General features: G+C 43.6%; 1 protein-coding gene across 1 annotated transcript; it reads left to right on the top strand.

The window, feature by feature from the left end:
• The first annotated feature begins 1327 nt into the window (after nt 1-1327).
• On the top strand, nt 1328-20737 carry LOC144368397 (CD5 antigen-like). Its single transcript, XM_078027244.1, has 6 exons — nt 1328-1571; nt 3894-3920; nt 14403-14723; nt 16613-16948; nt 17876-18196; nt 19807-20737. Exons 1-6 carry the CDS (start codon nt 1544-1546, stop codon nt 19830-19832), a joined length of 1059 nt encoding a protein of 352 aa, XP_077883370.1. The 5' UTR covers nt 1328-1543; the 3' UTR covers nt 19833-20737.
• Nucleotides 20738-21477: the final 740 nt, after the last annotated feature.

The following is a 21477-nucleotide window of genomic DNA, read 5'->3' as shown; positions in this document are numbered from 1 at the left end:
TATCTTCCATAACACCAGTAAACAATAACCCATGACCCCTGAGCACCAATCAGACCGTGATCCATTCATTCCAAACCACCTGTCATTCCTTAGATGGATAATGCTGCATTTATCTGCATATGCATTGCATATATATATATATATATATATATATATATAATATATATATATATTATTCTGACTATCCACTCTACTCACCTTTAACTCCTGCTCTTAGTGAACTCTTCTCCAATTAGCTCCAAGCAGAGGTAATCGTTTTTCCCACTGTGTCTGCAAAGCATCTTATACTTTCCAGTCTCACAGTAGTTTTTGCGTGTGATTGCAATTACTCATCCTTATTCTTCTGGTGTGCTAAACTATACCTCATTCATCCATATACTCCCCCTACCTAGCATGTCACCGGGCACTCAAGGCTGCTCCAAACTTTTTCTTGAACATAAGAGAAGTAAATAAGAAATACAGGCTTAAAAATGAATGCCTGCAATGAACCAAGCATCGTGTCAAGTGACCTGAGTATTACAAAGAACCTAAGACATTCCACTGTAGAGGGACAATGACCCTGCTTGAAACAGCAGGGGTTGTGTCAGCATGTGGCGTTAAATGTTTAACTAATGGAGTTGAATCACTTTTCAATCTCGGCTGAATAATTCAACAAGGCAGCGGGGCCCTGGCAACACTGAGGGTCTTGCTACTCAATCTCTGTCCATCATAGATGTAAAGAACACTTGAGGGGCTGGGTTGTGGCCCAGCGGTAGAGCGCTTGCCTAGCTAGCATGTGTGAGGCACTGGGTTCCATCCTCAGCACCACTTAAACAAATTAAATAAACAAATAAAGTTAAAAAAAAAAAGAACACTGGAGCTGAGTCCAGTGATCAGGAAGCCCATCACCACAGGGACCTATTGCCACTCAGTTTTGAAAGATGGGCACAAGCACAGAGGCAGGGCAGACCTGTTGGACCCTCTGGCCAGTGTGGGGAAGCCCATGTGAGGGTAAGAAAGCCAACTCTGTAGGTGGACATCACCACCTGGACTCTACTGTGGCTCCAAGGGGATCTCTGCATTTATTCCATGACCTCTGGCTTCCATATTCTTTATGAAATAAATCTAAATTCTCCTACTTCCCCCCAAAATCATCCTTAGAGACTAGGCATTACCTGACCTTCTAATGAGAGAGGGCCACACTGGGTCACTCTCCTTTTTCTGTGGAAGGGCAAGGGGCAGGAGCAGAGATGGCTGGAGCTAAACTTGCAGCAGAATCCGGACATGACAGACTGGTTTTGTTCTTGTTTGTTTGTTTGTTTCAGCATCTTTTTTTGCCGGTTACAGCCCCATTCCTTCATCTAGAACAGGCTGAATTCAGCAAGTCCAGCTCTATCATTTCTGTCCCTCGAGTCCACTGGCTTCTGGTCATCTGATACAGCTCTTGCAGCACAGGGGACCTGCCTCTCTTCCTACTCTGAGCACACTTGGGGCCCAAACTGAATGCTGCTGCCTGGGGACTTATTACCAGCCGCGTTTCAGTTGGTCATCTTCGACCTGAGGGATGGCTCCGCTGTTCTCCTTGATCCTTGGTGAGTACCTTTGCTTCGGTGGGTTTACATTTTAGGGTTTTCCGGAAATTTCATTAGGAGAATCTTTTCCCTGCCCAGATTCAAATATCTTCGAAGGATGGCTTTCTCCTTTCTTTCTCTACCTATTCTAAGCCCTAAAAACCCCTTGATCCATACCCAATTTATATTTTAATGGCCAGATTTTTTTCTATCGCCCCATAGTTATACCAACAGATATATGACATTTTTCCCCTTCCTCTTTTCCATTGTTTCCCCCTAATATACTATTATAAGAAGACAAATGAGTGAGATGCTAAGTAGCAACAGGTAGAGCAAGGAAAGATGGTACTGCTATAAGACAATCACTTTTCATTGGCTATTTTGTCTAATTTCCTCTGAAAGGTGCTTCACATAATGTTTCTCTCATTTTCTCCAATTTCCCGTTGCCTAGCGAGTCTACAGATTAGCATGAATGATCTGGAGGCTTTAATCCTGGCCCCTGGATTCCTTCCTTCCTTCCTTGTACTGGGACTATGAACCCAGGGTGTTATGTGTGCTGGGCAAGCACTCTGCCACTGAGCTGCAGCCCCAGCCCTCCTGGCTCTTCAAATTCTTAGCTTTGTGAATTTGAAGATTACCATATTTCTCTGAAACCTCCCTAATCTATACAGTAAGACTAATGTTATGTTTCTCAGAGTTTTTTTTTTCTTTTAAAGGAGATGTTTCATATGATAACTAATACAGGGCATCTAACAGCATGGGATAAACCTCTATCCTCGTTGATCACATTCATTTTTATTGTCTTGATGACCTAGGCATTGCTGAAGCCCACAGTCTTTCAACGTAGCACTCGGGTGTCCCGTGTAGGGCACTTGCCATATTTAGCATCCCTGCATTTCCCACTGCACCCGACAGCTGATGCTGCCTCTCAGGGTGCATTGCTGGCTCTCCCAAGCTCACCTGCAGGCCGGTCTCCTTCATGGATTCTTTCTGGTCTGCAGCTGCTATTGCAGCTATTGACCCTGTGGAGGAGCTCCCAGTTACTCACTAGCTACCCCGCATTTGCACCTGCACACCGGGCTTCACACTTTCCTTCCCCTGTGTAATTCTGTGGGGGAGGTTATGCAACAGCTCATCACATATGTACAATATCGCCTTGAGTCTCCCAGAGTCGTAGACAAGACTTCACCGAGTCTGAGAGTGGCCATGTGAGAAAGACGGAGGGCATGGGATTCATGAGAAAGAGTCTGGAAACTAAGAGAAGAAAATATTTCAGGGTTAACCACTGAAATATTTGGTTCTGCCTGGAAAGCCCGAGGATGGAGTTCCACAGACTCTCAGTCACTCTTTCATAAACCCATTGAGGGGGTGAATTCTTCAGTCGCAAATACCAAGGTCTCAGGGACTACTGAAGGTCACAGGGTTCAGGATTCTTTACAGCACTAAGAGGGAGCCTATCGGACAAAAGAATCCAACTATACGGAGATCTCACGGGAAGAAGCTTGATGTTCCAAAGATGTACTGGGTGCTTAAATGTGGAGATTCCAAACTCAACATTGAGCTGCTTCTGACCCGTTAATCTATAGTCAGTAACCTACAGCCTACCCGTTGAGAATGGCTTTTATATTTTTTAACAGTGGGGGAAATTTTTTTTTTAAAAAATCTAATATTTCATGACACATGAAAATACATGGAACTTAAATTTGTGTCTCCATACATTAAGATGTATCGGAACACAACTGGGTTCATGTATCCACAAGGACATGGCGACTCTCATGTTGTAAAGATAGAGCTGAATAGCTGTGTCAGAGACCCTGTGGCCTCAAAGCCTGAAATATTTAGTATCTGGCCTTTGAAAGAAGGAGTTTGCCAACTCCAGTCTGAACGCGGTGTCCTTGAACTCCGGCAGATCCCGCCACTCCCCTCCACTCTCTGCCCTGCCCCTCTGCAACCTTGACCTTCCCCACCAGGGCATCTTTCCAGGGGGCCCCAGGGCTCTTTTCTGCAGAGCTAAGGGGGTGCATTACCACACTTCTACTCCAGCAGTTATGACCCTCCGATCCTCACCTGGGCTGGAAGCAACACCACCGTGGTGGCAAAGGGCCGGGCCAACTGTGACAGAATTGGCCTCTGGCTTCTAGTCAGTGTCCAGTGTTCTCTGAGGGCGGTCATCAAAGGACACTGTGACCCAGGACGAGAAGGTGACAACTGGACGGATCTTGGAGGTTCCCTATCTATTGCCTTAAGTTTGGCAAGGGCCTTCTAGAGAGTTCTATTTTTAAAAATAAAGCCCTGGAAATGTACTCGAGGGTCTCACTCACTTCCTCTTTTTCCTCCCCTCAGTCATGTGCGCTGGACCCGGCCTCTTAGGTAAGACTTCCAAGGGGTGGGGTGGGGGGAAGAGTCCTGACGGGGCGGCCTCTAGGATTAGGAGAGGGGAGATTTTGAAGGTTCCTGGGCTATGAAAAGAGACCATGGTCCCAAACAGGCCGAGTACCTTTCTTTTCAGGTTTCCCATCCCACTCTGTCAGTCTTGTGTGGGTGGATTTCCACTCCAGAGCCCAGAATGGTTTGAATGGTTTTTATCCAGCCAACGAACCTCTCTCCCCACTTGGCCTCTGTGGCCAGAGAAGCTTGGCCAGCATCCCCCAAAAAACCCGAGATAGCTTCATTTCAAGCCCAGGGGCATTTCACTGGCTGGGGGGTGTAACTCGGGAATGAACTTCTTGCGCCCTGATGGGTTCCAGCACATCCAGTCCTCCTCCCAGACTTCCTGGCACTTTTGAATTAGAAATGCGTCAGCTTCTGTGAAGTTCATGACTTCACCAGTAGAGGGCAGGATGGAGCTCAGCCTCTACCGGCTGCCTCCTGGAGGAATCTGGGCGCTACACCCCTGTGCACCCAAGGAGAGCAAGGGTGCATGGAATGAGTGTGCAGGAGTGGAAGGCTGTGACCGCCCAAAGCCAAGGAGGCTGTTTGTGGATTACCAGCTGCTTTTGCACCGTTCCTCCACTCTGTGCTTTCACTGGGTGGTGGTGGCTTTGCCAGAGAGAGAGAGGCAGCTACAAAATCTGCTATTGGGGTGGCCGATTCTGCCCTGACGGATGCAATTTGATTCCTTAGAGTTCCCCTTCTGGGATCTTGTCCAGAAGCTTAAATTACTTGCTCTTTTTTTCTTGATCTTCAGGGCTGTCCCTCACTGCCAGTGTGGGAGGACAACTGTTTTTGTCACAGCCTCCCCCTTCCCCGGATGTTGCTCTCCACCCCTGGGTCTTTCTCGAGCTCTGTGCTGATAAAGCAGGCTAGTGTCGGGCACGCGCCCTGGGGAGCCCTCAACTCTTTCCTTGAACATCTTTTCTGTTTCCTCCAGCTGAATTTCTTTTGTTGTGGTGGTGGTGGTTATTACTATTGCCATCACTGCTTGTTTCTTCTTTCCTGGGAACTGCTCTTGTCTACTTCATAGAAACTGAAAATTCAGGCCAGGCGTGGTGGTGGATGCCTGCAATCCCACTGGCTGGGGAGGCTGAGACAGGAGGATGGCGAGTTCAAAGCCAGGCTCAGCAAAGAGGAGGCACTAAGCAACTCAGGGAGACCCTGTCTCTAAATAAAATACAAAATAGGGCTGGGGGTGTGGCTCAGTGGTGGAGTGGCCCTGAGTTCAATCCCTGGTACCTCACCCCCCCAAAAAAAAGAAGGAAAAAAAATAAAAATTCATTGAAAGTGAGAATTTTACAATCCAAAATAAAACGATAACCTGTGTATAATTCTGAAGGCAGCTTCTTTCCAGAGTATACAATAATAACAATCCAGACTCTAATCTAGATCCAATGACCCCAAAGCCATTTCTAGGTGACTCTCTTGAATTATATTTTATTCAGATAAGTAAGCTTTAAATTCAAATGTGTAAAAAGTATAAATCTTTTTTTAAAAAACTTTTTAAAATGATTTTAAATTCTATCTCTATTTTCTTTTTTCAGTACTAGGGATTGAACCCAGGAGTGCTGTGTCACTGAGATTCGTCGCCATCCTTGTTTAATTTTTCTTTTTGGTCCTGGGGGATTGAACGCTGGGGTGCTTTACCCCTGAGACACATCTTCAGCCCTTTTTAGTTTTTATTTTGAGAGAGCGTCTCACTGAGTTGTTAAGGGTCTTGTTAAATTGCTGAGGCTGTCTTTGAACCTACAATCCTCCTGCCTCAGCCTCCCAAGCTGCCTGGATTATAGGCATGGGCCACTGTGCCCAGCCTTTTCAAAATTTTGAAATTGGGCTGGGGATGTGGCTCAAGCGGTCGTGCACTCGCCTGACATGTGTGGGGCCCAGGTTCGATCCTCAGCACCACATACAAAACAAAGATGTTGTGTCCGCTGAAAACTAAATAAATATTAAAATTCTCCCTCTCTCTCTCTCAAAAAAAAAAAAATCCTCCTGCCTCGGTATCCCAAAATGCTGGGCTTACAGGTGTGTGCCACCATTTCCAACTAATCTTCATTCTTTGTATCCGTTTCCCCACCACCAATTAAGGAAATGAAGCAAAAACAAATCAATAAACCAGACATGAACTTCTCACTGTAGTTTAAAACTCAGTCATATTGGAGTTTTGTCACTTAACCACTCCTCTGGGTTGATTTCATGTTCTGGGGAGTCTGTAGAGTTAAGACAGGAAGTGGGAAGTCTGCTCCTCAGGAGTCATGTGACCCACATTGGCCCTTATTAAGCTGTTCATATTCCATTAGGGCAGAGACCACAAGTCCAAATGCGACATTTTCTAGAACCCCAGACATGTCTCTCAGTTAATGGTCCCATTACACAAAGCTGTGGCAAATTCAGCTCTCTGCTCTCTTGCTTTGAGGCTACCGTAGACTTGGTGAGATTGTTTTAAGCCTCTAAATATCAGCTCTTGGGGGATAGAAGTCCTCTCTGTCTTGGTCATCACTGTTCTCTGAGTTCATAAGACAACACCCCACACGTGGTAGGTGCTTAGCAAATATTCAATGTCTGATGAGTTCTTCCCTCGTCACTCGACACAGCCATTTCTCCTCCACTTGTGTGCGGTGGTGGAAGGGAAAGAATTTCTCTTCATCTTTTCCATACCCAGAGTTCTCATTCCTCAGAACTTGTCCGGAGGCTCTGAGGTGCCTTGCTCCCACCTGGACCCCCGAAATCCTCTAGTTAAGTACTTAGAGCTGATCTGTCCTGGGCTTTCACTGTTGGACAGTGTGACCACCGGATCATCGCTTCCATGAGGACCCTTTCCCTCCTTTGTGGAGTACAGGGGTGGACATGGTATCTCTATGGATTATCCTGGTTCCGACCATCAGAGTCTCACAACTCTGCTGGCTCTCTGACTGATCTTTCCCTTAATCTTCAGCGTGAAAGGCTACCGTCAGGTCTGGGTCCTTGAAGGGGGATTTCTTGGTAGGGTGCAATTAAAGATGCGGTAGAATCAGAACTCAGGAATGGGGTCCCCCAGTGCGTCTCCCTCCCCTTCCCTTCTGACCCCTCCTGTCTAGTCCCCTACTCCCTGCTAGGAGCCACTGCAAAGTATTACATTCATATGGAAATTGGGCTCCTACTGTTCACTTAGGCCCATTTGGGGACTCAAGTTACAAGACTCCTGGAGAGTTCCCATTGGTTGGGGAAGGATGGTAGGAGGGTGTTCCGGGGGAAGTGGAGCCCCCGGGTCCGGTAGGGACACACGTGTGTGGGTGTGTGGACCGGCTTGTTAGGGGGACGCACACGGCCTCTCACAAAATAAAACTTTGTTTCAGTTCCATCTGGCTTGTGTTTTTGTGCTCAGCCGGATTGCAGCATCGCAAGCCGGCGTGCACTGACAGCGACCCGCGAAAGCGCCCAGCAGGAAGGCAGCAGGTGAAAACAGCAGCGGGCAGAAGCGGAGCCAAGGCTCACGCGGCCCCCGCCGTCCAGCCTGCAGCATTTTGGTGGCCCTTGTACGGGGAACGCCCAAAATTTATAGGTGAGTGATATCGCTCGCCCCTAAGGAAAGGCGACAGAATGGGTATTTTTGTTTTGATTTATTCTGCTTTTATTTCAGGCTCTCTAGCCTTACAATTTTTTCAGGCGAATTGGGAAAAATGGTTGGCTCAAGGTTTTAAGTTATTCGGCCCTGAGAAAGAAAAAATTGATATAATCATTTTTCTCCTCTCCGTTTCTGTTTCATTCTGTTTTGGCTTTCTTCTATCCTACCTTATTGGGTTACGTTACCTTTATAGTAGATTAGAATCTAGTAAAAAACAAACCGAAAGACTGTTAAGTAAATTGTTAGAGGTCCAGGCTATGGCAGAAAACTTATTAGGTCAAGCAAAACAAAAGGTCCCTCAAGCTAGTCAGACAGAAGAAAAATTGAAGAAGGCAAGCTTAGGGAAAAAACGACCCTCAGATAGGGAGGCTAGTACTAACTCCGTTCCATCACCAGAGGGCGTAATTCAACCAACAGCTTCACCTGTAGCTGAGCAGCCCTCAGTTTCCATAGGTGATGAACAGAATCCTGAGGCAGGACCCCAAAAGTTAGCATGCCCTGTAGTTGAGCGGGGAGAAGAAAGGGAACGAGTTTACCGTGCCTTAGATTTCAAAATAGTAAAGCAATTAAAGGAAGCTGTACAAACCTACGGGCCTGCGGCTCCCTTTACTGTCAGAATGGTCGAATCTATTACCAGCTGGGACTTAACACCAGAAGATTGGGCTAGCGTGTGTCACTCTGTGCTAAATGGAGGACAATATTTATTATGGAAAATTGCCAATGAGGAATTTTGCAGGGAGACAGCTAGGCGAAATGCAGCAGCAGGTTATCCTGAAAGAGATTCTCAAATGCTATTGGGGAAAGGACCTTATGAGGGTCAGAGGCAACAGATTAGATATGATCCTGGCGTATACGCTCAGATCACTATGAATGCAATTAAGGCATGGAAAACTTTGAAGGGACAAGGGGATTTACAAGGTCAACTATCTAAGATAACACAAGGAGTTAATGAGCCCTACGCTGACTTTGTAGCTAGACTTATTGAAACAGCCTCTAAGACATTTGAAAATACAGAACAGGCAATGCCATTTATAAAACAACTGGCTTATGACCAAGCAAATCGTTGCTGCAAAGAGGTCATTAGACCGTGGAAACATGGAGATTTAAACACATATATTAAATTATGTAGCGACATTGATGAACAAGGACAAGTCATGGCAGCTGAAGTAAAACAGGCTTTAGATACCAAACCAAAAACATGCTATAATTGCAATCAGAAAGGACATTTTAAAAGAAATTGCCCCATAGGAGGAGGGTTTAACAAAGCTAGGTATCAAAGGAGTAGAATCCCGGGTATTTGCCCACGATGCCATAGAGGGAGACATTGGGCTAATGAATGCCGTTCTCAAACCACCATAGAGGGTATTCCGTTATCAAAAAATGGACAAAGACCAAGTGTCTACCCACAATATCGTGGAGAAAGGTATCAGGCCCCGTTGTCAAAAAACGAATTGGAGGGCCCAATGCCCCGGGGCCCAAAGCCACAAATATACGGGGCAATGGAGGAACCCAGCAGCACCATCAAGGTAGTGCCCAGGACGCACTATCCATCAGATCCCTCATCAGACAAACTAGAGGGAGCGCAGGGTTGGACATCTGTGCCTCTGCCAGAGCAGTATTAACTCCAGAGATGGGAGTTCAAATCATTCCCACAGGAATAAAAGGACCTCTTCCCCAAGGAACAGTAGGCTTATTATTAGGACGCAGTTCTTCTACACTAAAAGGACTTATGATAAGTCCTGGGGTAATTGATCCCGATTATGAGGGTGAAATAAAAATTATAGCCAGTTCTCCAAGAGGTATATCCGTAATTTCATCAGGAGATAGAATAGCACAGTTATTAATAATACCCAGCCTACATGATGAATTTTCCAGTTGTAATGTAGAAAGAGGTTCCAAGGGATTAGGCTCCACAGGTGTAGATTGGGCTATGCTTTCTTTAAATTTAGATTCTCGCCCAATGCTAAAATTAAATATTCAAGGACATGATTTTAATGGGCTGCTGGACACAGGTGCTGACCTCAGCATCATATCTCGTCAGGAATGGCCAAAGCACTGGCCATTGCAACAAGCCACTCAAACGCTTCGAGGCCTAGGAGTGGCAACTAACCCCCATAGAAGTGCTATGGTATTAGATTGGAGGGATCCTGAAGGATGTGAAGGAACTATACAGCCTTATGTATTGGACCATCTTCCCATAAATTTATGGGGACGGGATGTCCTAGATCAATTAGGATTGACATTAACAAATAACGTCAATTCTAACGCGCCCACTAGTAGGGCTAAACAAGGCTTTAGAAAAGAAAAAGGATTAAGGAAACAAGATCAAGATATGATAGCACCAATTCAAATAGATCAAGAAATAAATAAACATGGATTGGGTTTTCAAAAAGGGCCACTGAGACAATCAAAATTACATGGAAATCAGAAAGACCAGTGTGGGTTCCTCAGTGGCCCCTGACTAAAGAAAAGATACAAGTAGCCCACGATCTGGTCAAACAACAATTAGCGGAAGGACATTTACAACCTTCCGTATCTCCCCATAATACTCCCATTTTTGTCATTAAAAAGAAATCTGGTAAATGGAGATTATTACAAGATTTAAGAGCCATTAATAATGAGATGGTTATTATGGGACCTGCTCAATCAGGGATTCCCCAATTGTCTGCTTTACCAAAAACCTGGCATGTGTTAACTATAGATATTAAGGATTGTTTCTTTTCAATTCCAATTCATCCCGAGGATAGTCCACATTTTGCATTTACTATCCCTGCACTAAATCATGAAGGTCCTGATCAGAGATATGAGTGGAAAGTTTTACCCCAGGGGATGGCGAACAGCCCGACTATGTGTCAAATTTATGTTAATAAAGCAATCCAGCCACTTAGAAATCAAAATCCTGAACTACAAATATTTCACTATATGGATGATGTGTTATTAGCACATAAAGATAAGAACACATTGCTAGAATGTTATGCCACACTTACAAACTTACTAAAAAATTATAATCTAGACATAGCAATAGATAAAGTACAATTAAATTTTCCAATTAATTATTTAGGAGTTTTATTATCCTCAACCATGGTCCGTCCACCAAAAATTCAAATACGAGTAGATCAACTCAAATCACTTAATGACTTTCAAAAATTATTGGGAGACATAAACTGGATAAGGCCTTACCTAGGCATACCAACAGGAGAATTAGGACCCTTATTTGATATCCTAAAAGGTCCATCAGATCCAAATTCACCCCGCATGTTAACGCCTGAAGCAAGAAAGGCATTAAAAATCATTGAAACATATATGGAAAATATGCATTTGGATAGAATTGATATAAGTTTGCCTTTATTATTTATTGTACTACCAACAAAAAATATTCCTACAGGAGTATTTTGGCAAGAAGGTCCATTATTGTGGATACATTTATCGTATTCCCCTAATACTATTCTTACTAGATATCCTGAGGCTGTAGGACAATTAATACTCAAAGGGATAAAAGCAGCGAAGGGAGTGTTTGGGATTTCTCCCAATAAAATTATTACTCCATATACTATGGATCAAATTGATGAGTTAGCTAATGAGTTAAATACTTGGGCAATAATCATGTGTAAATCTAGTGTCTCATTTGATAATCACTTGCCATCTAATCCCTTGTTGTCCTTTTGGTCTAAGCATCCTGTAGTTTTTCCTAAAATGACAAAAAAAAACCCTATCATGAATGCTCCAAATATATTCACTGATGGGTCAAACAATGGTACAGCAGCGGTAGTTACCCCTGATCAAACTTTTACATTTTTAGTACCCAAACAATCAGCTCAAAAGGTAGAGCTCAATGCAGTATTACAAGCTTTTATGATGTTCAAAGATTCTGTATTTAATTTATTCTCTGATAGCCAGTATGTAGTTAATGCTATAGCATCCCTTGAAGATGCTGGTAGGATTTCTCCTTCCTCTACTGTTTTCTCTTTGTTTTCTGCTATACAAACTCTAATCTGGGACAGAAAAGATCCATTCTTTATTGGACATATCAGGGCACATACAGGGTTGCCTGGAGCCCTTAGTTTGGGTAATGAACTAGCAGATAAATCTACACATGACATACATATTTTCTCCACAATAGAAGAAGCTATAAATTTTCATAAAAGGTTCCATGTCAATGCTAATACCTTACAAAAACGTTTTAAAATAACTAAGGAACAAGCCAGACATATAATAAAACAATGTCAAAATTGTGTGACATTTTTACCACAAGTTAATCTTGGAGTCAATCCTAGAGGACTGATACCTAACCATATTTGGCAGATGGACGTTACACACTTGCCAGAATTTGGAAAATTAAAATATTTACATGTTACAGTTGATACTTCTTCTGGATTTTTAATGGGCTCCCTTCATGCCGGAGAAAAAACTAAAGATGTTATAGCTCATTGCTTACAAAATTTTGCCACTGTGGGTGTTCCTAAACAGTTAAAAACTGATAACGCTCCTGGTTATACGTCTAACTCTTTTAAACAATTTTGCTCATCATTTGGCATTACTCATATAACAGGAATCCCATACAATCCACAGGGTCAAGGCATAGTTGAAAGAGCTCATCAAACTATTAAAATGTACTTATTAAAACAAAAGGAAGGAATTGGAAAAGGGTATATATCCCCCAAAGATAAACTTAAAATAACCCTTTTTACTCTAAACTTTCTAAATTTGGATTCATCAGGACTTAGTGCTGCGGAAAGACATATGTATCCGAAAAATGTACATAAGCCTAAGGTACTTTGGAAAGATATTCTAACAGGACAATGGAAAGGTCCGGACCCAGTAATAGTCTGGAGTCGGGGCTCCGTCTGTGTTTTTCCACAGGAGGAACAGCAACCAATTTGGATTCCAGAGAGATTAACTAAAACAATTTCTACAGAAAAAGAAGATGATTTGACTCAAATCCATAACAGCTGATATCCAGAGCTCCAGCTTGGCTATTCTTACATCTACAACAGTGATTTACCACGGTGCCTTTTTCAATATCTATTTTATTATTACATTTTTCCCACATCATAAGGTTCTATTTTATTTATTTATTTATTTTCTCTTTCTTTTTGAGCTCATACAAACCTAGGTTAATGTTTTTCTGATCAGTTTTATTTTTTGACTGTGTTTTATTTTTTTTTAACTGTAAAGTTTTTAAACATTGCAATGGAGATTTCACCTAGGTATAGCTACAAGGCCTTTATTTACTATTGTCCTATATGTTCTATGTTATGTATGCACTGTTTTGTGTTGTATGTCTGTATGTGTGTATGTCCATATTTCATTTATAAGGAGCGCTCATGTATAAATAGATATAAATGGATCCAAAAAAAAAAAAAAAAAAAAAAAAAAAAAAAAAAAAAATCACGTGACTTATATGGTTTAATTTAAATTAGGTAAACAGCTGTTATAAATTTTGCTTTTAAAGGTGGTTAACAGATCTGTTTGTTTACTTTCACCTTTCCTTTTCATTATATTTAACAATTCTGTTCAAGATAATGTCTCTTTAGCACCATGGCCAGAATTCCCATCTCCATCCCAATGCCGGTGAAGACTAAGATAAAACCAAACTACAACTTCTATGATAGCTATCACAGTAAACTATATAAACTGATACATCAATCAATATAACTCAATAAGTATCCTCAATCAAGGACTTAATTTACTTTGGGAGAAAATGGACATATTGACAGACTCCTCCACTTTGAACTGCTCAATCAAGGACTTAATTTACTTTGGGAGGAAATGGACATATTGATAGACTCCTCCACTTTGAACTGCTTACACAACTTGCCTGGACTATGTATCACCTGTATGCATTGTGCTCTATTTGTTGATACAGTGAATTATGGTAGTGCTGAAATATCTTAGCTGCTGTGTCACCAGTGTTACTGTTCTTCCTAAGGAGCCGTCAATTGGCTTGGTGTCGTGGCATTTCTGTATCTTCCTCCCTTCTACTAGTGATGGTCTAAAACTTGGGGGCCAACAGAGGTGAGGCAAGAACCTCACCCCCCCACTGGCACCAAAGTTAAATTTGGGGGCCAACAGAGGTGAGGCAAGAACCTCACCCCCCCACTGGTGCTTAGGCCTATCCACAAGCATGGCTATGCTAGACCGGTAGTCAGTGACGGGTTGATCTGATTACAGTGGATTCAACCTAAGACAGGAAACTGACGTGTAAAAGTCAGTTCTCCCATGACGGGTAAGAACCACATGTTAAATTGGACAACCTACCAGGCACGGTCCCTAGCCACATTGCCATTGCTTAATTAAACAGAAGGGGGCAGATGCTAGGAGCCACTGCAAAGTATTACATTCATATGGAAATTGGGCTCCTACTGTTCACTTAGGCCCATTTGGGGACTCAAGTTACAAGACTCCTGGAGAGTTCCCATTGGTTGGGGAAGGATGGTAGGAGGGTGTTCCGGGGGAAGTGGAGCCCCCGGGTCCGGTAGGGACACACGTGTGTGGGTGTGTGGACCGGCTTGTTAGGGGGACGCACACGGCCTCTCACAAAATAAAACTTTGTTTCAGTTCCATCTGGCTTGTGTTTTTGTGCTCAGCCGGATTGCAGCATCGCAAGCCGGCGTGCACTGACAGCGACCCGCGAAAGCGCCCAGCAGGAAGGCAGCAGGTGAAAACAGCAGCGGGCAGAAGCGGAGCCAAGGCTCACGCGGCCCCCGCCGTCCAGCCTGCAGCAACTCCCCACACCTTCTGTGCAGGGTGGAGGTGTCCCTGAGCATCCTCTGCCCTCCTCCCGCATCTCCATCCAACCTCCCGTCTCTTTGCAGAGACATCCAGAGTGCGGCTGGTGGGGGGTCCCCACCGCTGTGAAGGGAGAGTGGAGGTGGAACGGAACGGCCAGTGGGGCACCGTGTGTGATGACGGCTGGGACCTGAAGGATGTGGCCGTGCTGTGCCGGGAGCTGGGCTGTGGAGCAGCCAAGAAGACCCCCAGTGGTCGTTTATATGGGCCATACACAGACAAAGGGCAGGAAGTCCTCATCCAAGGGGTCAGGTGCAGCGGAATGGAAGACACCCTGGCTCAGTGTGAGCAGGACGAAGATGTCTATGGCTGCTCACACGACGAGGATGCCGGCGCAATTTGCCAGAGTAAGTAGCGCAAGGCTCGAGGGCCTCTGCCAGCTGCCCGTACCCCGCCCTGGCCACTCTTGTTGGATTTGATTCCCTGTCGTGGACTTCCACACAGCGGTAACGGCCTCCCTGTCCTCTCGTCTCACCCACGCTTTCTTAACTCTCAACTCTGGAGATAGATCATCCTCCCTTAGAATGTTACTGTGACTTGGTTGTATTAGTGCTTTTTTTTTTTTAAGTTTAAATAGAAATGAGAACGTATTTCTCTTATTTTTATACATGAAAAAAAAATATGCACAGATCGTGCAACCACTAAACCCTTGTTGACTGGTGTATCTTATACCTGGGGCTGGGCCTGAAGTCGTGGGTGAAGAGATGAGCCCCCAAGATGTCATCTGTGCTTTTTTGATAGTTCCAGTTCTCAAGAAGTCTGCCTGCGGTCAGGTAGACAGGGGAGGCTCAGAGGAAAGCAACACAATCTTAGAGAGATGATAGACTGATAGACACACTCATGGATCTGTATTCCTTTATTTCCATACACAGAGAGAGTAAACGTTTGCTTTCTATGTGCTTTTAATATTTTCTGTGTCTCTGTGTATCTTTTCTCCTCCTGTGATTTATGAGAGGCGAGTCTATGTCTCCTCCTTCTCTGTCTCCCCACAGAATTTATCAGAGAAACAATCACTTTTTGCCTTAATGCTATAAGTTAGAAAGACTGAGGATTGGTGAGGGTTGGAAGCACTGATCTGGAATACTTGGTTAATGTCAACATTGAACCCAAATGCTTTTTACTAGTCTGGGGCTGGGGCTCAGGGGTGGAGCACTTGCCGTGCACGTGTGAGGCACTGGGGTGAATCATCAGCACCACATAAAATAAATAAATAAAATAAAGAACATGCCACCTTCCTACTTAATCCAAAGTTTTTTTTAACCTTTTATGTGTATATGCTTATGTATCTGATCACCTGTATAATGTATGTATATACACACATATATACAGGTGATACATATATATTTATATATAAATAAATAATACATATATTTAATATACAAACAATATATATAATACAGTTATAATGACATAGAAAACACACATTATATACATTATATATTATACTATTATAATTCCATATTATAAAAAATGATCAATACTTATTATATATTAATTATGACATAAATGGATTATATATCCTGTGTAGTAATTATGTAATATACACATTTTATTTATAATGTCTGATATAATATTTAATGTAAATTCATTGTTTATACATAGATATATGTATAATAATGTATTAAAATATTTTGTGTGTGATTATAGTAATATATGATACATAGTAATTATGTATTAAAATATATACTATATTTATCATATATAAAAAGGACTGTGGATATAGCTCAGTGGTAGAGTGCCTTTGGGTTCAATACCCAATATCAAAATACATATGCTATATTTTAATACATAATACATAATGAATTTATAATATGTAAAAACATGTATATTTATAGTATATTATAATTATAAATATACTTATATATTATTTATGCATCATTATTATAATAATATAAATTTTACATGTAATATAATTATACTATACATATAATATAATATAAATGTTCCATATATATATATAAATTTATTTTGCCTCTGTCTCTTGGGAAGAGCAATGAGGAGTTGAATGGGAAAACAATTTGAAAGAGTAAAAGGCCACGATAATGACTCGCCCTGGGGTGAGCATGCGCTTCCTTGATTGGCTCCCTCACTTCTCCCCGAGCACTGGTTGGTCAGTGCCTCGCAGTCCAGTGCACAGGGTACTGAACACCAGAAACAGCCCCTGGGCAGTGAGCCCCCTTTTCTGAGACGACCCTGTGCTTGCAGGGAGTAGACCCTTCCTGTTTTTGCTTCGCAGACCCAGATTTGTCTCCAGTCCCAGAAAGTGTGCGGCTGGTCGGTGGCCCTGGGCCTTGCAAGGGGCGAGTGGAGGTGCAGTATGAGGGCCAGTGGAGCACCGTGTGCAAAACAGGCTGGGACCTCCGGGCTGCGAAGGTGGTGTGCCGGCAACTGGGGTGCGGCAGGGCCCTGCAGACCCACAGCCACTGTAACAAGGCTGCCCAGGGCCAAGGACCCATCTGGGAGAGGGAGATGTTCTGCTCGGGAAGAGAAGCAGCCCTTCAGGATTGCCCCTCTGGGCCTTGGGAGAAGCACAACTGCACGCACGACGAGGACGCGTGGGTGGAATGTGAAGGTAATGGAAGGTGATGCTCGCACATCCAGAGACCAAGGTCATGGGTGAGGTTAAATGGAATTCCATTCAGCATTATTCTCCAGAAGGACTCCTGCACCAGAGGATCCCTGCCAATCTATTGTGCTGACTGTCAATTCTCTTAAAATGGCAATTACAATAGCTGCCTTTCAGTGCTGGGCATGGTGATGCACACCTGGAATCCCATCTACCTGAAAGGCTGAGGCAGGAGGATCCCAAGTTCAAGGCCAGCCTGGGCAGCTTAGTAAGACCCTGTCTCAAGATAAAAAGTAAAAAGGACTCCAAATGTAGCTCCATTGTAGAGCACTACTGGGTTCAATCCCCAATACCACCCCCCCCAAAAAAAGAAATTTTTTAAAAATAACTTCTTTGAATGTGAAATGCTTAAAACGTTTTAAGCAATATTATGTGCTATATTAATATGAACTGTTATCATACTGAATTCCATATGATAGAGCACAGCACATTACTCTGTATCTGTTAAGTTCTTCAGTTTTAAAAAACTACCAGAAAGCCATTTATAAATATTAGATTTATAAAATAGGTAGGGGAAGCAAAAAGATCCTAGCTGAAGGAACATACCTGGCCACAGGGGTTGAAAGCTGATGGAGCGGTGGAGAGCAACTGCAGTCACAGAAACACGTGGAGGGTTTCAGATGTGCTGATGGGGTTTGGTTGGGGAGGATGCAGATGATCTTTTTTAAAAAAAATATTTAATTTTTACTTGTAGCTGGACATAACACCTTTATTTTATTTATTTATTTTTATGTGATGCTGAGGGTCCAACCCAGGGCCTTGCAGGTGCTAGGAGAATGCTCTGCCGCCGAGCCACCACCCCAACCTGTGATCTTATTTTTTTCTCTTTTCCCTTTTTCTCTCCAATCTCCAACTTCCTCCTCCACCCTGCAGATGCCTTTGACCTGAGGCTGGTAGGAAGAGATAATCAGTGCTCTGGGAGACTGGAAGTGCTGCACAAGGGCGTGTGGGGCTCTGTCTGTGATGACGGCTGGGGAGGAAAGGAGGACCGAGTGGTGTGCAAGCAACTGGGCTGTGGGGAACCCCTCTCTCTACCCTTCAAAGCCCGGAAAACCTACGGCCCTGGGGTTGGCCGCATCTGGCTGGATGATGTTCGTTGCTCAGGGCAGGAGCAGTCCCTGGAGCAGTGCAAACACAGGTTTTGGGGGTATCATGACTGTACCCATAAAGAAGATGTGGCTGTGATCTGCTCAGGTGAGTCCTGTAGGGCTGACGTGGGGGACAATGCAGGAAGAAGGGTTGGTGGGGTGAAGTCTGGGGACAAGGGTGGCTCTGCCTATGCCACAGAGCTGCTCATAATCCTTCCTTACTCTGTGGCTATTTCCAGGGATAAGACTGAGGCTTTCTGATATATATATATATATTTGGTTTTTATTTTTTTCTAGAGGAATCGGGCTGAGATATAATAAAAAATACAGTCTGAATGTGTCTTGAAAATTATTGGATCAACATCTTTATATTAAGTGTGAACAAAAGTGTGAAAGGATATAAGCCGCTTTTCAAAATCATCAAAATTGTTTCCATATCACATAGCAGAACCATAACGACCCAGCTTTCCTCTCGATTCAGGGTTAGTTCTCTTCAGTCCTCAAAGGCTAAGTCTGAACCTGGCAGATGCTCCCACCTCATTCTTTTTTTTTGTTACTCCCCAGATTTTATTTCCAGTGGCCTTGAGGCTATGGGCAAGGGCACTCTAAGAAAGTCCTTGGGAGTCTTATTGGAGAGAACAAGACCTGAAATAGACCCCTAAAGGGAGTATGCAGGAGGAAGCCCTGTCCCAACTTGGGTCAGGGAGTCCGAGTGTAGCCTCTGGGTCTCTGGGTGGCTGACTCAAGAGAGTCACAAGTCGGAAGCCCATTTGTGGAATTAGAGAGGGGACCCACTGTGCAGGTCTCTTTAGCTAAGCTATAAAGCTGCAGCTAGGGAAGAGCTGATATTTAACCAAGAAATACGGGGAACAGTTAATGCCTAGGAAAGGACAGATTTAGTGGTAATAGGCCAACGTTTACATCTGCTGCTGCTACTTTGAAATTGTTAAATTTTATGCAGTCACTAAACTACTCTCAACTTCAGTGTTTTCATCTGTAAAATAGACACTATCCCTCAAAGACTTTTGTGTAAGACATGAACACAGTTGGCCCTCTGTTTCCATGGCTTCTGCATCTGTGGCTTCAACCAACCGTGAATTGAAAATGCATATTTGATGCGTCACCAACTTTATTTCTGGTACACTTTGGCTTTTTATTCCATATTGATGTTCTTTCAAAATAGAATAAAGGATTCAATTACTCTACTGAAAAAAAAAAAAAAGAAGAAATCACATCTGTCCTGAACATGCACAGGATTTTCTTATCATTATTCCCTAAACAAGATAGCATAACAGTTATTTATGTGGCATTTACATTGTGGTAGGTATTATAAGAGACTTAGAGATGAGTTAGAATATATGGGAGGATGTGCTTCAGTTCAATGGAAATTTTTACAATGTCATTTTACATACGGGTTTAGAGCATCCTTTTTTTTTTTTTTTTTTGCTATCCTTGAGGGTCCTAGCACCAATTTTCTGTGGATACAGAGGAACAACTGTACAGTTTGTGCCTCACATGGGAACTGGTTCAATTGGCCCCTGGGACACTACACCAGATTCTGACCCAGGTGACATCCACCCGTGTGGGATATCCATGTAGCTGAGCTCTTTCCTGTTCTGAGCACCAGTCTGCTTCCTTAGCCAGTTTAGCTTGAAGGGAATAATTTCTTGCAGGCCTGTCCCCGCTCCTTACTACATGTTCCTCTTGTCTTTACAGGACAGTATCCTGGCCTTGATGCTTGACCTGGCTCCCACTGGCCCCACGTGCCCCTGCTTGTCCCCCTGGCCCCTGATTATCCTGGTGGTCACACTGGTCCTCAGTCTCTGGGGAGTCTGAGTACTGCAGAGACGCCTTGTTCTTGGAGTCAAGCACGCCCACCCCTGCACCTGTCCTAAGATATAGCTGTTGATTTCCCTGCTGGGAAAGATGACCTTCTCTTGGCATTGCTTCTGACCTTGCCTGCCCCTTCCTCACCTGCCTGGAATCCTCAGGCCGGCTGCTCTGACCAAAAGCACAGGCCTTACGAAGGTAAGGTCTTCATCTGCTCATTACAGGGATGAAAAAGACAGAGGGAACATTTTAAAGAAAGCGTGTGGAGAAAAATCTTTGGAATTGGGGTGGGGGACGAGACAGAGGCTTTTTGAAATCTTCTTCTCAAGCTTCAGCTGACCATAACAGTAAGCCCACACTTCTCTGCCCGTTCTCGAAGAGGGCAGTTTGCCATTTCAAGAGGGTGGCACAGCAGCGATCTGTAGTCCTGAACCTTTTCATAATGTCAGAAAAAGATATTTCACCTTCTGACGGTTCCCATGAAATACTTCTGTCATCTATCCCAGGGCAACCTGCCAACATAGTTGACATTTAATCTCAGAAATGCATCCAAAGAAAACTGTGATTGGTTCCTGGGAAAAGGTCAGGAGAGAGGTGGACAGAATTTGGGGAGAGCTACAGTTGTGTCTCATGCCAATCAGAAAGTACCATTTTCATCTTATAAATGGAGACTTGTAAACCTAAGGTACAGAATGACACTAAGGAGACAATCAAGGTTTAACTGTAAAAATCAGCAACTCTAGACTCAGAGGCTAAGTCCATACTTATGCTATGCCGAGGATTACACTGCATAATAAACCACATCTTGCAATCTCAACAGTTGCCGAGTTGTGTGATGTGCTCTTTCCGCCAACAGGGAAGCAGGTATTGTGGTGGGACAGGTTACTCAGAACACACACCAAGTCCCAGTTTTGTCCAAATTGAAGAGTCTTATTTAGCTGGCCAGCCAGAGACTGCCCCCCACAGGACCCATAACTGTCTCTGCAAGAAACAGCCCCGAGCCTGAGCATTTTAGGTTATCTAAAGACAAAAACCACATCTGGGTTGACACAGCTGCAAGCAAGCAGGCACAGAAACTGAACTGGCCAGTTAACGAGACAATGCGGTGGGTACCTTGGTATTTCCCATGGGACTTTCCAGGTTGGCACAGCAGCAGGCAAGCAGAAGGGAAGTGGGTCAAAATGACCCTAGTTCAGTACGCGTTAGAGAATGGTTACTAACGTCTACACAATCAATCTCTGACAAGGTACATTGCCCAAGAAAAATGAAAACTAAAGAGAAAATTTTCACATTGTATAGGAATTGCTCATTTGTGTTGCCAAGTATGTTGTGCTAGGTAACAATTAATGGGTAGAGAGGTGGGGCTTTCCCACAGGAGAAGCATTTCTTACATGGAGTCTGTTTGGTCATTGCCTGTATAGTCTGGCTGATAACAGGTATGTCTTTTATTTTATACAGGATTAGGTAAAAGAGAACCTGCCTGTAAATGCAACCACATGTGTAACATAGCTATCTCCTCTAGGTGGGGAACTTTCTTCCTATTTCCTGCTCTAGCTT

Source organism: Ictidomys tridecemlineatus, chromosome 11, assembly GCF_052094955.1.
Source record: "Ictidomys tridecemlineatus isolate mIctTri1 chromosome 11, mIctTri1.hap1, whole genome shotgun sequence".
Classification (NCBI taxonomy): Eukaryota; Metazoa; Chordata; class Mammalia; order Rodentia; family Sciuridae; genus Ictidomys; species Ictidomys tridecemlineatus.
This window is presented reverse-complemented; position numbering and strand designations above follow the sequence as displayed.

Excerpts from the sequence above, each read along its gene's own strand:
- LOC144368397 (XM_078027244.1), top strand. The coding sequence starts at position 1,544 with ATGGCTCCGCTGTTCTCCTTGATCCTTG. Across the intron at positions 16,949-17,875 it reads CGCGTGGGTGGAATGTGAAG|ATGCCTTTGACCTGAGGCTG; the intron begins GTAATGGAAGGT and ends TCCACCCTGCAG. Across the intron at positions 18,197-19,806 it reads TGTGGCTGTGATCTGCTCAG|GACAGTATCCTGGCCTTGAT; the intron begins GTGAGTCCTGTA and ends TTGTCTTTACAG.